The 17,504-nt window shown below is 34.1% G+C and overlaps 1 protein-coding gene and 1 long non-coding RNA gene across 3 annotated transcripts; both read left to right on the forward strand.

The window, feature by feature from the left end:
- Window positions 1-1,039: 1,039 nt before the first annotated feature.
- On the forward strand, window positions 1,040-8,885 carry LOC101217047 (trafficking protein particle complex II-specific subunit 120 homolog). Its single transcript, XM_004145470.3, has 10 exons — window positions 1,040-1,599; window positions 1,744-1,950; window positions 2,128-2,310; window positions 3,347-3,456; window positions 3,908-3,967; window positions 4,323-4,611; window positions 5,340-5,635; window positions 5,873-6,750; window positions 7,178-8,113; window positions 8,334-8,885. The coding sequence occupies exons 1-10, from the start codon at window positions 1,189-1,191 to the stop codon at window positions 8,552-8,554; spliced, it is 3,591 nt and encodes a 1,196-aa protein (XP_004145518.1). The 5' UTR covers window positions 1,040-1,188; the 3' UTR covers window positions 8,555-8,885.
- Window positions 8,886-11,705: 2,820 nt separating this feature from the next.
- On the forward strand, window positions 11,706-16,494 carry LOC116403199. 2 transcript variants are annotated; one of them, XR_004215828.1, is made up of 2 exons: window positions 11,706-11,835; window positions 16,082-16,494. It is a non-coding gene; the product is annotated as an uncharacterized LOC116403199 (long non-coding RNA). The 2 variants fall into 2 exon arrangements; XR_004215829.1 differs by having other exon boundaries at window positions 11,731-11,835; window positions 14,688-16,480.
- The last annotated feature ends 1,010 nt before the right edge of the window (window positions 16,495-17,504 follow it).

The raw sequence follows: 17,504 nt of genomic DNA on the forward strand, positions 1-17,504 counted from the left end.
CGTCTTTCATTTTGAGGAATATGTAAGATTATTTATTTATTTAACATTTTTAGTTTGTGTCTTGATTATGATCGTGTTCGTCGTTATTTTGTTACTTTAATACTTTCGAGTTCTATCTATAGATATCAGTGTTTCAATTCAATATAAAACTATCATTGAAATCGTGTGTGTTATGCACATGCTCACGTTTCTGGAAAATTGTCTTCAACATTAAGAGAACATAACAATTGAATATATATTTTGGTAGTGATTTGCGTAAAATGTGGGATCTTACACAAAAGAATGTGTGCATGTATGAATTTCGAAATGTAAATTGGATTTTAAGTTTTGAAATTGTTAAAACCCCTGAATTGTTGTACAAATTGAGAAGTTCAGTTAAAGACTTATTAAGCGTGGACAAATTAATTTTTAAACATTTGAAAATACATTACCGATATGGTTATTTGAACCTCTATCAATGACAAAAATTATTCGTTTTTAAACTAGCATTTTGTTTATGACAAAACCAAGTAGACTACGATATTTAATATGTCGAGCAGTGAATTTCTTTTAAATTCAAAGCATAGAACCATGGTTTCGAAAGTTTTTCACCTAAAGAAATTTCAAACCAACAAAACGTCAATGATCCAAACATAACAATAATACTATATGAAACAATATTTGAACTAAGAGCGTGTGCGGTTAATTGAAAAACAATGAAGATTTTCACTTAAACCTAATTGACACGATCTTTTTCGTTTAAGAAGTTGAAGATTAGATAACCGTGGTTGTATAAAAAAAAAAGTGAAAATGAATTTTTGGTGTGATACGTTTGGAACTTGAGATTGACATTATAGGTAAAAACAGAGGAGGGAGAGACAATGGAAGAGGGAGAGTATTCCACATCATAAGAAAAAAATAAATGTAATAATATATTCGTACGTGTAAATTAGTTTTTAGACCCTTTAAAATTTTAGAGAATGAATAAATATCAAACTATTTACCCTAAGCATATAGTAGTAGAAATATAATGAATTTTGAGTGAACAATAATGTACACTTGGAGAGGATAATTACATAACTTGGGAAGGGGCAGCATAACGCCGAATCCAAACAGACCTCTCCACTGTCCTCGAAGCTCAACCAACGATCACACCAAAATCTCGATCGGCTTCTTCCCTTCCGTTCCAGTTTCGTCGAAGATCCCACAATGGAGCCCGATGTGAGCATCGAAACCAGCTCCATGATCAGAGTGGCGGTGCTTCCGATCGGTTCAGTTCCGCCGACTCTATTGCGGGACTACTTGTCCATGCTTCTCCGCCATCAATTGATTCCACTTTCCGCCATAAGTTCTTTCTACACCGAGCATCAGAAATCCCCATTCTCTCATCAACCTTGGGACTCTGGTAGTCTTCGTTTCAAGTTTATTCTCGGTGGAGATCCGCCTAACCCTTGGGAAGACTTCCAGTCCAACCGCAAGATCCTTGCTGTTATTGGTATCTGTCACTGTCCTTCTTCTCCTGATCTTGATTCTGTTATTGACCAGTTTAATGCCTCCTGTAAGAGTTACCCTTCCGCGCTTGTTGAACGATGTTTCGCCTTTTGTCCCGATGATTCTCAGGCAGGGAGTTACTTTCTGCTGTTTCTTAACTTCGATTTATCCATGTTCATCTGAAAAAAGAATGTATATCTATGATATTCATAGAGTTATTTATGATTAATTAAACGTTTTGAGGATCTAATTCTCTGTTGGAATTTCCTGCAGCTTGAAGAAGGCTGCAAAAAAGGAGGGAATTTGAGGTTGTTTCCTCCAGCTGACCGGCAAACTCAGGAATTTCATTTGAACACAATGATGCAAGATATTGCAGCTTCTTTGTTGATGGAATTTGAGAAATGGGTCCTTCAAGCAGAGTCTGCTGGAACTATTTTGAAAACGCCTTTAGATTCTCAAGCAAGTCTCAGCTCAGAGGAGGTTTATGTTTAGGTGTCCTAATTAATTGATTTCTTTTTCATGTTACAATTGTTGCTGGAGAAGCTATTTCTTATCTTGATACGACTCTCATCTTCACTTTCAATTAGCATTGTAGGTACATGTGAAAGGATGTTCTAAATGCTGCAACTTAATCATGTTTATTTAATGAAATTGCAGGTTATTAAAGCCAAAAAGAGAAGGCTTGGTCGTGCTCAGAAGACAATTGGTGACTATTGTTTGCTGGCAGGATCTCCAGTTGATGCTAATGCTCACTATTCTACTGCAATCGATCTTGCTAGGTTAACTGGGGACTATTTTTGGTACGCGGGGGCTTTGGAGGGAAGTGTCTGCGCCTTACTGGTACCTTCCTCTCACTAGCATTTCTTTCCTTGTTTTTTCTCCAAGATGACGCAACATTATTTTCGTTTCTAAAATAATTAGCTTCCAGAAATAGAATGCAGGGAATTCAATGTATGAGGAAATTTCATTAGTGATTTCCGGTTTTGCCCACATAGTTTTAGCAGCTATTTTCTATGATCGAAGTACAAACATGACTTCCAAGTTTGAGGCGGTTTAGAATATGTGTACCTATGAGCTTTTTTTTTCCTCTGATCTCTTTGATGGATGTTTTATTTTACCGGAGTGTAGGAGGGTGGAGTGCTACCTATGGCCATCTTTCTTATGAGTTTAGAAGTCACTTCAATGACAGTTAGGATCACTAGTTTGTAATTAGTTGATTACACGCTGAAGGATAATCCATCTATTGGACTTCAAAGATTCTTACAGGAACTCCATGTCAAAGGCATAGTGCATGAATCTATCGTATTATGGATCGTTTCAAAATTGGGATATTATCATGGGATTCACTTCATTGTTGATGTCAAGTGTTATTATGGCATTTGTTTTGCCAATTGACCGAATTTGGCAGAACTTAATTCAGTCAAATTGACCGCCACGGAGAAGGATGGTAGGAGTAATCCCATAAATGCTCTAATTGTTGATAGGCCTCCCCTTGTATTTTACTTGTGGCCAGAGGTGAAGAGGCTGGTAGTTGAGAAATATGTAGAAATACCAACCCATGTCAAAATACAAGAGAGACGGCTTAAATTTTGTTGATTTGAGAGCAAGAGGTTTTCTTAATACCCCCATCTACTGGACTTATTTTGAGTCAACATAGAATGTGTTTGACAGAAAATTTGTTTAAGTTTCTAACCGTCATACATGTAGGTAGTGAAGTCCCTTATTTTGTCATTCGTTTCAAGAGTAAATTAGTTTAAATGATGTGTGAGTTTTTAAACCCTGTTGGTAGTCATGGGATGCTTCTAAAAGTTTGGCGTGCCTGTGTTTTTATGACATCTTTTTGTGACAATGGTTTACTTTATACATGTGATTTCAGATTGATCGAATGGGTCAAAAGGATTCAGTTCTGGAGGAAGAAGTCAGATACAGATACAGTAGTGTTATTTTGCATTACAGGAAGTCATTTATACAAGATAACACCCAAAGGTAGTTTTGGGTTTTCTTTTTAATAAATAGAAAAATATATTTTGGCAATCAATTAAGGATTGAAGTACTAAATTGGGTATTGTTAAAAACATTCTCTGCTCGAATAATTTATTCAGACAGTTTTAAGCAATTGGGCTAAATATTGACGTATCTAGTTTTTAAGAACTACAGAAAAATTCAATTTCCCACAATTGAGATTGCCTAATGGCATTAGGGCCTGTGCAGAAATCAATGGTTTTTGAGAGAATTAAATTTTAGCATGGTAGGCACCTATGATTTTTGTGTTTCTTTGTGAAAATCTTTTTTGGTTCTTGTTCTGGTTCAAAATTCACTTTTTGCAATTCAATTAACATATACGAATATTTTTATGTGCTGTTCATTTTACTAATCTCTGACTTTTCCTTTCATATATGCCCTTTAACATTCTTTGATTTTTTTCCCTCTTCATCAGGGTTTCACCACTAAGTTTTGAACTTGAGGCTACTTTGAAGTTGGCTCGATTTCTTTGCAGGTATATTTTATGATTTGTGCACTTGAATACTGAACAATATACCGTGTATAGCTGACATCATGGTTGACCTGAAGGAAAAGAAACAAGATAAAATGTTATCTGATTACAAATAATACTTTGGCCTCAGTTTATTTGTGTGAATCTGTGTGTGTGGATCTCTTCCAGAACACGCATTTCCGTATGTTTTGAAAGTTAGTTGCCCACTAAAATAAAATTACAGTAAAAATTATTAGTTCGCATTTTAACATAGAATTAGCTTTTTTCAGTGATAACTACTTGCATACTAGTTCATATCTTTTACTTTACTTATGCAATAAATAACTTTATCTACTCTTTCGAGGGGTTTGATTTACAGGAGTGAGTTGGCTAAAGAGGTTGCAGAGTTATTAACCAATGCAGCAGATGGTGCTAAATCTTTGATTGATGCCAGTGATAGATTAATATTATATGTTGAAATAGCTCGTTTATTTGGTTCTCTTGGTTACCAGCGGAAAGCTGCTTTCTTTTCAAGGCAGGTTGCTCAGTTATATTTGCAACAGGAAAATAGACATGCTGCTGTTAGCGCCTTGCAAGTCTTGGCCCTGACAACAAAAGCTTATCGTGTACAAAGTAGATCATCTGAAACGGACCATTCTTTCTCCCTTGTGAGTATTACAAGAGTTATGTAACAACGATCTAATTTGTTTTTCCATTTTTTGTTCTTTTTGTTTTTGATAAGGACATTTCATTGATAAATGAAATAGGAGAAATCCCCACACCTATAGGACAGTGATCTAGTTTGGTAACTCCTTGGGCTTTTGTGGGGAGGCTTTTGCCTTGTGTTCAACTTTTTTAGTGGAAGTTTCTCTCATGTTTTAGAAGGTAAAAAGAGAAAAGGGACGTGTTGCTGTGTGTATTTGTCTGTATTTTTCTATCTTCTCAATAATGCTATGAATTTAGTACAAACACAATCTGATTGTTTGACTCACGACGCATATAAACCCTACCTTTTGCTTTGATGGCTGATTGTGATGTAGGTTTGTTTCTAGCTGCTGCAAGTCCTGTCTCTTAATGCTGCAATCAAATTGTTCTCTGAAATTCTCATTTCCAACTTCAAACTCTAGGAAGTTTTTTTTTTTTGTCAATTTAATTTACCATGTATATGGTCTTATTATTCTCAATCTTCAATTCGATTGTCATTCACTTGTTGCTCATCTTATACTAAAAATACTTTAGCAGGTCTAGTCAGTTCCTCTTGTTTGAAGTCCAGCGTCAGTTTTCATATTGGTTTAATTAATCTTTCTAGTTTCTTTTTTCTTCTATATCTTGATTTAAATGTTTTGTTCCTAACTGACTTGTTTAACTACATTTTTCTTCTTTTCTATGCTTAAAGAATAAGGTAGGCCTGAGTAATTCTGATTCTGGAAAAATGCACCATCAGTCATTAGTATCTTTATTTGAGTCTCAATGGAGTACTTTGCAAATGGTTGTACTAAGGGAGATTCTACTGTCTGCTGTCCGTGCTGGAGATCCTCTTGCTGCATGGAGTGCTGCAGCACGGCTACTCAGATCTTATTATCCTTTAATAACACCAGCAGGACAAAATGGCCTAGCAAGTGCCCTTTCGAATTCAGCGGATAGGTTACCATCAGGCGTTCGCTGTGTCGATCCTGCCTTACCTTTCATAAGGTGATTAGCCATTTTAATACTTATACGGTAGGAGGAATAACCATCTAATCTGTTATATCTCAGATTAACCATTGTGATAATCACACAGACACATACACAAAGTTTGATAAGTTACCATCAAATATGAGTGCTTATCTGAAAACGTTTATACCACCTGAACGGCCACCTAAACTGTACTCAATTATGCACAACCTTGAATTTATTGTGAGTTAATTAATGATTAACTGGTTGTTCTAGGTTGCATTCCTTCCCTCACCATCCTTCACAATTAGACATTGTAAAACGCAATCCAGATAAGGAAGACTGGTGGGCAGGATCTGCCCCTTCTGGACCTTTCATTTATACTCCATTCAGCAAAGGAGACGCGTCAAATAATAACAAGCAGGAAATGGTTTGGGTTGTTGGCGAACCAGTGCAGGTCCTGGTGGAATTAGCTAACCCATGCGGCTTTGAGTTGAAGGTCGATAGTATATACCTCTCCGTGCATTCGGGAAATTTTGATGCTTTTCCGGTTTCTGTGAATCTTCCTTCCAATTCATCGAAGGTGGTTACTTTATCTGGTATTCCAACTTCAGTGGGGCCAGTGAGAATTCCCGGGTGCATAGTACATTGCTTTGGTGCAATAACTGAACACCTTTTCAAGGATGTTGACAATCTACTCAATGGAGTAGCTCAAGGACTTGTTCTTTCTGACCCATTCCGGAGCTGTGGGTCCATGAAGTTGAGGAATGTATTGGTTCCAAATATATCTGTGATATCACCATTGCCGTTGCTAGTTTCACACGTTGTTGGTGGTAATGGTGCCATTATTCTGTATGAAGGTGAAATTCGTGATGTATGGATACATCTGGCTAATGCAGGTACAATTCCAGTTGAGCAGGCACACATATCATTATCTGGAAAACACCAAGATTCCGTTATTTCAATTGCTTTCGAAACTTTAAAATCTGCTCTTCCTTTGAAGCCTGGTGCTGAAGTGATCATACCTGTGACCTTAAAAGCTTGGCAGCTTGGGGTGGTTGATTCGGATATGGTTAGTGGCAAGAATGCATCTGCAAGCATGTTAAGGCATTCCAAGGATGGCAGCAGCCCTACTTTCTTAATACATTATGCAGGTATTTGCTTCTGATAGTTCTTTCTTTCCTTTATTAATCACAACTCATATTTCATAAAATTGTACTATTCGGATATTAACTTGTACTTTGTTGACCACGTCACCCATGCCTTCCTTGTACTTTTTGTGCATTTAATCCAGGTGAACCATCTACATTATACTCCTCTGCATATTTTATATCCATGGTTTACGCGTGCCCTTGTCTGTCGTTAATTCCTTTAGTCAAGTTCATTATCAAGTTAAATTCTATGCATTGCATGACACTCATTCTCATGAATATCAGTTCAAACATTGGTTGTTTACCTGTTCTTCTGTTGTGTGAGAAATGAGAATGAACCGTCAAAATGGTTTAACGACACCCAATGATCCATTTCTTAGAAGATTTCCTGTTTATGTTGATGGTATATAATAATTATTTTGCTTTCTAGGGCCTGTGGCGAATCCTGGAGATCACCCCAATGATTCTGCTATACCCCCTGGTCGACGCCTGGTTATTCCGCTGCAAATCTGTGTTTTACAGGGATTGTCTTTCGTGAAAGCTCGATTGCTTTCAATGGAAATTCCAGCACATGTGGGTGAAAACCTTCCTAAACTAGCTGAAATTGATAATAACTCTACAGAGCAACCTGTTGATACTAAAAGCAAGATTGACAGATTGGTGAAGATTGATCCATTCCGGGGAAGTTGGGGTCTTCGGTTTCTTGAACTCGAGTTGTCTAATCCAACCGACGTATTGTTTGAAATTAGTGTTTCTGTCCAGGTTGAAAATTCATGCCATGGGGAAAACACATCTGGTGATCAAAACGTTACTGAATATAGTTATCATAAAACAAGAATAGACAGAGATTTCTCTGCAAGAGTGCTAATACCCTTAGAACACTTCAAATTGCCTGTTCTTGATGGTTCATTCTTTGGGAAAGATATTAGAACAGACGGAGTGGCCAATGCCAGAAATTTAAGCTTCTCAGAAAAGAATACAAAAGCTGAACTAAATGCTTCGATCAAGAATCTAACATCTAGAATAAAGGTCAAGTGGCAATCGGGACGTAATAGCTTTGGAGAACTAAACATCAAGGATGCTATACTCGCAGCCTTGCAGTCGTCAATGATGGATGTATTATTGCCAGATCCATTAACTTTTGGGTTCAGGACAGTTACCAATAGTTTGGATAGGAAAGAATCTTATCAGAATCTTCACACCGTATCTTCCCAGAGCTCTTTGGAAGCACATGAAATGACTCCTTTAGAAGTTATCGTTCGTAACAACACCAAGGAAATGATCAAAATGAGTCTTAACATAACATGCAGAGACGTAGCTGGTGAGAGTTGCGTTGAGGGTGCAAAATCAACTGTCTTATGGAATGGTAAGTTACTTCTCTTAAATCACCAATAAATCTATTTACGTTGTTACTCTATATCTTCATTCATAATGAATTGCATTTAGATTTTATTAAATTGTATTTAGCCTATTTTCTTTGAACAAAAGCTTCTGCTACTTGCTCCATTGAGTCTAATAATGTAAAACTTCCTTCTCTATGTCTCTCCCTCTCTCTTTTTGACCTTTCATTGTTACTTTTCTTGTAGGTGTATTAAGTGGGATCACCCTGGAAGTGCCTCCGCTTGAAGAAACTGCACATTCTTTCTCATTGTATTTCCTTATTCCTGGCGAGTATACATTGTCCGCTGCCGCTATTATCGATGATGCTACCGACATACTCCGAGCTCGTGCGAGAACAAGTTCACCCGATGAACCAATTTTCTGCTGTGGACCTCCATACCACCTTTGCGTTAATGGTACAGTGTGAGTTCATTCTTCTTTCATCTGTATCAACTGTTTATGTCGTTATAGTGGTTTTTCGAGGGAATTATTTATCTCCCAAAGTTCAGGAGCCAAGCTTTTATTCGGTAAGGCACGAGTAAATCGTCAAATCTTTTTCCATTCTTCTGTTTGTAACCTTTGTGTCTTGCAAAAAGAGGGGGAAAAGACCCTGTCCAATCTTCTTGAGTTGTTGGATGGGGTTGTGATTAGTTACACACTTTCTTTGCACATGAATTTCTCGATCTCCAAAAAGAAACTGAGTTGCCATTCTGCTTTAATATTGTTCAATTTCACACCTTTTGATTTCTTTTGATGTACAAATTGTTGTTGATTTCTATCCTTTCATGGTCCGTTTGGATTGACTTAAGAAAAAATTGTTTTTTCAATAAATTCATTTTTGCTTAAACTGAGAGGAAATCATTTAATATACACTTAAAAAAATGGTTTTAAGTAATTTTAAAAAATGACTTATTTTTTAAATTAAACACAAATGTAATCCAAACACACTATTAATAGAATAGAAATAGAAATGATTTTGTAACTAGTAAAGATAAATTTATTATTATTTTTTTAGGAAAACTAACATTATTGTTACAAATTTTCTTGCAATGGATGTCAACCACTTGAAATGGGATTTTGTTTATTGTCTCTCAAATTTGTCAAGTAATGATCACTACTGTATTACACCCAATAGTTCACCTTGTCCTACCGTCACAAGGAACAATATTAATAGAACAAAATTGGAAAATTGCGACCAAACCTCTTCCAAAATCTAATATTTTTCAAAGCAAATGTCAAATCATACCTCAAATGGTGAGCCATAAGTTTATAATCATAGTTGATTTTTTAGCATATCTGATCTTCTCAAAGATCGTTACAAGCCCTTTTTGTCAATGTTTTTGTAGATATCAAAAACCTTGATAGATCAGTACAACAATGAATTCGAGAATTCAAGATGTACTCATCTTCAAGCTTTTGCTGTTCGTTGGAAAATAAATTTTATATTTCAAGAGGTAAGTCAAGGGTATTCTCCACTCGTCTCATTTTTCAAAACCAAAGGAAGATCTCTCATTTAATAGATAAAAACATCAATTATCATTTATAAAATTCGATCTTCAATCTCACATTCAGTTAACAACAGAATAGGAACGCCATAAACTAAGCAAACCATTGGATATGAACTTAAAAAAAAGGATTATTATTCTTTTTACTTGTTTTATACTCTCTTTACATGCATGTCAAGATTGACATAAAGTACATTGAAGTGAAGTGAAGAGGAATTATTCCAACTATCAATTCATGACTTAAAAAAATTATCTGTGTATTGAAATTATCATCATCATTTTTATTATTCTTTTTTAAAAAAACTTTAAATCAAATTAATGAAATATTCTTCACATTTTTTATATTAATCTTTTATTTTTCTTTTGATGTATCTCTCTCTCTCTCTATTCTCCAAAATAGAATTATGACATTTTATCATCCTAAGGAAGGTATGCACTTTTTCTTTGATAGGGATACTCCATAACCTTTTAACTCCAAAAGATGTTGATTCCAATGGATGATCATTATTTGAGTGAATCTTTGTATTCTATTCTTGCAAATTGCGCTCTTTCATTTCTCGAGTGGTTCTTTTTTTTTTCTTTTTGTTACTTTAAAAGATGCATCCTTATTGTTTTCTTCTTTTTCTTTTCTACCCTCAAAAGAAATTTTCTTTTTCTTTTTTAAGATAAACCGTAGGTTAATTAGTTATGGTGATCTCGAGTTCAAGTTGATTAAGAAAGTGGATCGTTAAAAAGAAGAAAAAAATGTCTTGAAAATTTAAAAGTTTTTGTTCATGTAGTACGTTTAGTCAAAAATATTATTAAAAATCATAAAATTGGATTTTTTTTCTATTCATTATTACGATAAGTTTGTGAGTAATTTTGTAATATTATAAAGTACTTTTGGTGGTGTAGAAGTTATTAAGAGACTAGAGACATATTCTAAAGTGATTTTAAACTTGACTAACTTTATGTCACGTCCCGTCCTAACTTTTCATGCGGTACGCAGTGTAACCCTAAGCAATTTTAAGCGTCTTTAAACAAAACGCCAAAATGCTCACTTAGTTGCTTAATCGCTTGATAAATTCAAACTTAAACTGAAATTCAAACTCTAGACGATGTAAAATAAGTTACCCCTACATGATAAGATACGCCAAAATGCTCAAGATATGCAACTGCGTGCGGAACGGGGTGTGACACTTTACACCTTTGGTAAACTGTACCATTCTTCTTTAATCTCAACTCAACACACTAGTTTTCTCAAACTAGCACAAAAGATAGTAAAGTTAAAGTTTGGCATGCATGACTTTAGATACGATTGAGTCCTTTTAGCCCATCAAAAGCATTTCTCAATGCTTACACGATGTTTTGATGTACAGTTCAAAAGTACTTTCAATTACTTTTTACTTTTTTTTTTCTTCCAAACTATACCTCAATTAAAAATGCTACTTTCAAAAGGTCATATCAAACTCCAAATTTTTTAAAAAATAGTAATAAAGTTGAAGATTAAATTGTCACAATATTGTAAGAATAATAATTAAATATATACCAACTTTTTAAAAAATATAGCAAATGTAGCAAAGTTTGTAGGTTATAAACCAATACCTCCAATATGATTTATCAAATAGATTTTGTTATATTTGTAATTATTTTTTTTGTAAAGTAGTTATATAGGTTAATATTTTGAATCTAATCGTTATATTTTTTTCAAAATTTATTAATGATAGATTATATCTCTAATATATATTAAAGTTTGTTTGATATTTTGATATATCTACGATATTTTTATATTTAAAAAAATTAGGAATAGTTGTAAATATAACACTTAGATTTAAAAAATAATTAATTATACAACAACATTTTTAAAAGATTACAAAATTCATCAAATTCTATCAATGATACGAGTGTTTGACTGATAAACTATATTATAAATGTTTGTTTATTACTAATATAACTGGGACAAATTTTAGTATATTTGTAAGTTTTAAAAATATTGCTATATCATTTTTATTCATTGCAATTACTCAAATTTAGGAGGGAAGGGAGGAAGAGTAATGGGCTTTGGTTTTTAATTGGGCCGGAAAACACAAAAGGAAGAGGCCTTTTTATTCGAAAGGAATCGTTGGTTAGTTCATGTTGAAAAAAATCAAAATTTCCCTCGAAAAATCAATCAGATTCCATTGATATTTTTCTCTCCATGGCTCTGCAGATCTGCTCTGCCAAGGTACGCTCGCCAGATGCTCCAAATATTATTTCTTCTAAAAGTTTTGACATTCTTTTAATTTTCTGAATTGGACGAATTGAGTGATGAGCAATGCAAGCATTTTCCTTATAATTATCCAAAACCTGGGAATAAATAAACTGCTTTATGTTTATCCATCAATAATTGACCTCTTGATGTTGCCATATTTCATCTCTACTCATATTTCCTACTTTAGATATGATAGTTGGTTTTTTTTTTTTTCAAATCCTTCTTGTTTGTTTCCCTGTTCATTGGACGATTGTACTTTGAGAGTCATGTCGGTGGATTGATTTTTCTCTTTTGGGGGCCCTTTTTAGGGTATGGAAATAATCAACAGAGATAAGAAGGCATTTGGGAATTAGGTTCTTAAAATTGCGACATATGAAAACGATTCTTTGTTATTCCGACCAATAATTTAATTTGGTCTACTGTTTTTCAATTCCTTTGGGTTCACCAATTTGATACTAAGACATCACTTAATGTAGACAGCATGTGAGTATGATAAAAAGAAAGTACCTAGGTTTTTATTTATTTATTTCTTGCCTTTTTTTTCTTTCTTTTTTGTCTCCTAATATTCTTCTCTACTTAATACTGTATTTGGCTTGAAGTCAAGTGGGTATTTCTTGAAAAACAAAGAAGAGGGTTAGAGTTATAATGGGTGGTGGTGGGGTAGTAGCAGTAGAAGTAGTTGGAAAGGTTTGGGACATGGTCGCTCTCTGATTACAGAGTCAGGAATGGAAAGAATGGAAACAATTCACTGTTTTGAAAATGAAATGGGAATGAAATTGGACTGAAATTGTAGGAAAATGTAAGGCTCCAACCACATCTGTGACAATGATTGTAGATACCCACCTTCTTCTTTTTCTTTTTCCTTTCTCGAATTTAACGAGTGATGATTTGGACTTTTGATCTCTTAGTTAGTTGCATTTCATTAAGTTTAAGTTCAAAAGTTGCAATATTACTCTATAACTTTTCGTAAATATTTCCAAACTCTCATTGAGTGAGATCCTTAAGCATATTAGATGGAAATTAAGACCTATTATCACACCATTCTAGGTTACTACCACACCATTCTTTGTCCCAACTTTTGTCTAAAATTCTAAAGGATGTCTATTCCAATGTTAATTTTGAAACCTTCTGTAAAAGGTCAAGTGTAATTATACAACTTGAAACTTAAAATGTTTTTAAGTATCTAAAAAATACATTGTTTTGTGTATCTCATCTTTTCTGATCTTACAAATTACTTGAAGATTATAAAAAGAGTATGGAACAAATAAGAGTAAGATATGAGGTTCAAACAAGTTTATTTCCTCTGTTTAGAACATGCTTTAGGCATTCTACTTTGACGATGCAATGATGTGGTCCTTATCCTCTTTTGATATTTGGTTTCTACAGTAGATGCACACGGGGTTCTCTGTATAATGATGTGAAGTCCTTTCACAATCAACACTTTTTTTTTAACCTCATCAATATTTTAATGGTCTATTTTATTTTCTTTTGTTATTGAGGATTTAAGAACTATGAATATAAATAAATTGGTGTTATTTTTCTGCCCTTTGGTTACGTTAGATCATTCCCATCCAAGAATTCCTTATTCATCTCACCTTGTTCACAACTCCCAAAACATTTGTACACTGAATCTTTGCAAAGTTATAAAAACACTTTGGACCAATATTCTCCGTTTGCCTTAAATTATTGAACAGTTCTGTCCCATAGTGAATTGAGTTTATGGCCTTGGAGGCTGCTAACCCAAACTTCATAGAATGATGCCAACATCCTTCTTAGTTCTTTTTCTATGTCTAGTGCAATCTATGTCATGCAAAGGGGAAATATGCTTCTTCTTGTAGTGTTTGTCTTTATAAAATTCTTAATTTCAAATGTTAAGATGGTCCCACCAATAATAAGGGGGAATTTTTTTTAATTACTATTACTATTGTTATTTTATTATTATTTTTTTTATTTTTTTTTGGGGGGGGGGGGGAGCAGAATGGTTTGACACCGCATAAGAATAGCAATGAAAACACAACATCAAGGCCATGTTTGTTCATAGCATACGTCCTTTATTGCCCTTTTTTCCTCATCTATCTTATCACCTACATTAAATGGTGGGGCAGCTGGAAAGAATGGACTACTTTTTACCCATTTTGGCCCTTTTTTCCTCTGTCTCTTTTTTTTTTTAACTGTTCTTCCAGCTTTAGATCTGCCACTGAGGGTCTTTGTTCAACAGTTTTTAGCGACATCCAAATGAGGATCTGTTTTGTGTATCATCTTGTTTTCTCCATGTCAAGCTAGACGTCTGTCTGTCCTTGTCTCTCTCTATTTGAAGACCTACAGTATCAACAATTGTGATGAAACGACTTTTATTATAGGCATTACCATTATTCAAGGAAAATTTATTTGCATTTGCACTAGTAGTATGAAACACACTTTTCCTTGTTCTGGAAATCACATTTCTCTTATGACAAAACATTTTATTGAAGAAAAATGATCAGTCTAAGACTTCCTAGCTCTTACTTTTTAACTACCAAATTGGAAAAAGAAGAGTAGGCAAGCATGGTTATAATTACAAATGATGCTTTGCCACAAGGATCATTCTCTAGTTTTTATTTTGTTTTCCAGCTAATCCCATGCTCCTTCTTTTGGTTCAGCAAAGACTTTGGTTGCTAACTTCCAAAGTAAAATAGAAAAGTAGTTCATCTTGTTTTAGAGTCTTCTAGCTAAAAATATCTAATAATTTGACTAACAATAGATGAAACTACTGTTGAAGTTCCTCAGAGACATCATTTTTCCTCTCCTAAGTTTGATTTATTTATTTCTGAATATATGTGGTGTAGAATCATAAAGAGTGATAGATAAGTGGGTTGTGTGGTCCATTGCAAAAATGGTGCCTTTTGTGCAAGTGATGTAGTGGTCCATGGAGCAAAAGCCTAATTTGGAGCGCAAAGGGAACATATGTGTGGAAGACATGGAAGGATGAATGGATGTGGGCTATAAAGACAAACTCATCAAAGAAAAACCCAAAACACAACAGTACAGTTCATGCAGAAGACCAATTGATATGACTTCCTTTACTCTCCCATCTTTTCAATCAATCTTCTTAACCCCTCCTTTCTCTTTTCCCACCATTCTTCATCATCATCCTAATCATCTTGTCATTTACCTTATAAAAACTCTCCCTAAACTCTCCCTCTTCCTTTACTTTCTTTTTTTAAAAAAAAAAAAAATCTAAATTCTTTCATGTGTAACTTTTAAAAACAACTACTATTGAAATCAAAATTCTTTAGCTTTTTTATTCAATGGAAAATGAAAATTTGGATTGTCATCCATTCTAGGCGACAACCATCTCCTTCTAGTTCTCGAGAATAGTAGTTTTGAAACGTGTATAAAAAGGCAAGTGTTTTTGTTTATCATGTAGACTAGATTTTTCACAGCACACAAAGGCTTGTAATTAAATATTGTACTCTACTGAGGCTTTTCTCCTTTAGGTGTGTGTAGGGAATGAGATAGGGAAGTATAGGGTTTTGTAGCCTTTTGATTTAAATTTCTAATCCATACCATGAGACAAGTGCCGGCTCAAAAGCAAATATATAAACAGTCCTACACCGAAAAGGGTACCTTCTTCCTTTCTATTCTATACATAAACGTTATGTCAAATATGGATAAGGGCCACAGGTTTTTCTTTGTGGGGGCACTCTCATTCCCACTAGTCAACACCATTTTCACGCGCAATTCCAACCCAAACCTATGACACAAAAACACTTACCCTCCCTCCAATTCATTCATTCCATCCATCTATTTTTTTCCATTGCCATATCCTTTTATCCAAAAACTTCTACCACCATGTTTCTTTTCTTCTAGTTTTGATTGATAGACATACGTTCAATCTATGTATATTTTAATATTTTACAATAAAGTTTCATTTTTCATCTTTTGATATATGTCAGTTCGAATGACACCAATTATTCTTCACACTCTTTAAACTAGAGATGAAACAAAGTTCAATCTATGGTTGTCACTCATCTAGATTTAAATTTCTTGTAAATTTTATTTACATTTCCTGTTTCAAAAGACATCAGTTATTCTTCATGCTCTTTGAACTAGAGAAGAAATGGTAAAATAGAAGGCTTTGGATGGAATAATATTTCAATCCATTGAATATATATTGTATAATAATCTTACAAGTCCACACACTAGTTATTCATATGTATATGTGTTGTAACAAACATAGATCTACATTTGTGAGGGTGAGGGCCACGAAGAAAGGAGAAAAGCTTGGGAGAGCTTTGGTTTGGTCAAAGTTGAAAAGAAAGGATTATCAATAATAATGCAATGGTTGAATATTGATGAGATGTGAATTCAAAGAAGTGTGCTTTGAAGCATTGGTGAGAGCCCCTTGGCGATATCTTTTCTAAAAAGGTCTCTTCCATATGAAATGCTACCCCACTTCTTGTCCTTGCAAAATTATGACACTTAAGAAAAACCAAATCTATACGTTCTTCTTTCATATTTATCCATGCTTGTGTGACTCTTATAGTTACCATATTTTCCTCTCCATTTTCTTTTTTCTATTACTTCCAATTTTGAGTCATTTAATTTCTATCAAGTTTGAAAACATAGTTAAATGATCTTTGACCAAAGCTATATCTACTTGTTATGAGTGACATCTTTGGTTATTATTCATAGATTACCCATAGTTTATATCACCAATAGTGTACTTAAAAGTTACACACCAACTATCGCGAATATACCATTATTAATGGACTAAGCAATAAAGACAATTCAATCATCGCACCAACTTTTGTGGAATTATAGTTGGAGTCGTAAAAAAATTGTACATCCCAACAAAACTCATTTCATGTGCCATACGATAATGATTTTTCTTTTCCTTTTTGTACAAGTGGGTTGACGAGGATAGATTTATGCTTCCGATAAGGGGTGCCCCCATGTTCAAAAAACAAACCAAAGTTGTCCACTCAAAAAAAATCCCTTCTAATCTCTTGTATATATCACATAATATTCGCATGCAATTCAAACAGTAATCCTAATAAATTCGAGAGTAGTTCTTTGAGAGTGATTTGAAGGAACCGTATAAAATTCTATTAAACTTGAAAAGTATAGAATAGGGTTAAAAGGGTGATGATGGAAAGAGGCATATAAATTGCATTAGATCATAACCCCTAAAATCCAAGATAGTTTTGTAGATTAGGGTTTGTTGTTTGGTGAGACAATGAAAAGTATACCCCTAAATAGTTTGTTTCTTTCTTTTAGAAAAATAGTTCATAGTTTTAGTTATGTTGGTACGTGTGAAGCGTGTGGGGGCCAATAGTGGCGTGGGAGGGACAATAGGTGGAAGAGATTGATTGGTAGAGCGTTTAGAGAGAGAGACTTAGATTTTTTTCTTTCTTTCTTATGTATAATTTTACCAAAGCCAAAAGGGTGGCGGATGCCCCACGAAACCCTTTCCTTCCTCTTTTTTCTTTCTTCTTCTTTCTCCTTTTTTTTTTTTTTCTTATTTAGTGTTCTATTTTCACACGTCATTCTCTCCCCTTAAATTTAAAAAAACAAAAAACAAAAAAATTAGCTACTACTTTTATTGGATATTTATTTGTTTTCTTATTTTGGTTTCATTAGTGTTTTTTTTTTTAAAAATT

This window comes from Cucumis sativus, chromosome 4 (genome assembly GCF_000004075.3).
Source record: "Cucumis sativus cultivar 9930 chromosome 4, Cucumber_9930_V3, whole genome shotgun sequence".
In the NCBI taxonomy this organism is placed as follows: domain Eukaryota; kingdom Viridiplantae; phylum Streptophyta; class Magnoliopsida; order Cucurbitales; family Cucurbitaceae; genus Cucumis; species Cucumis sativus.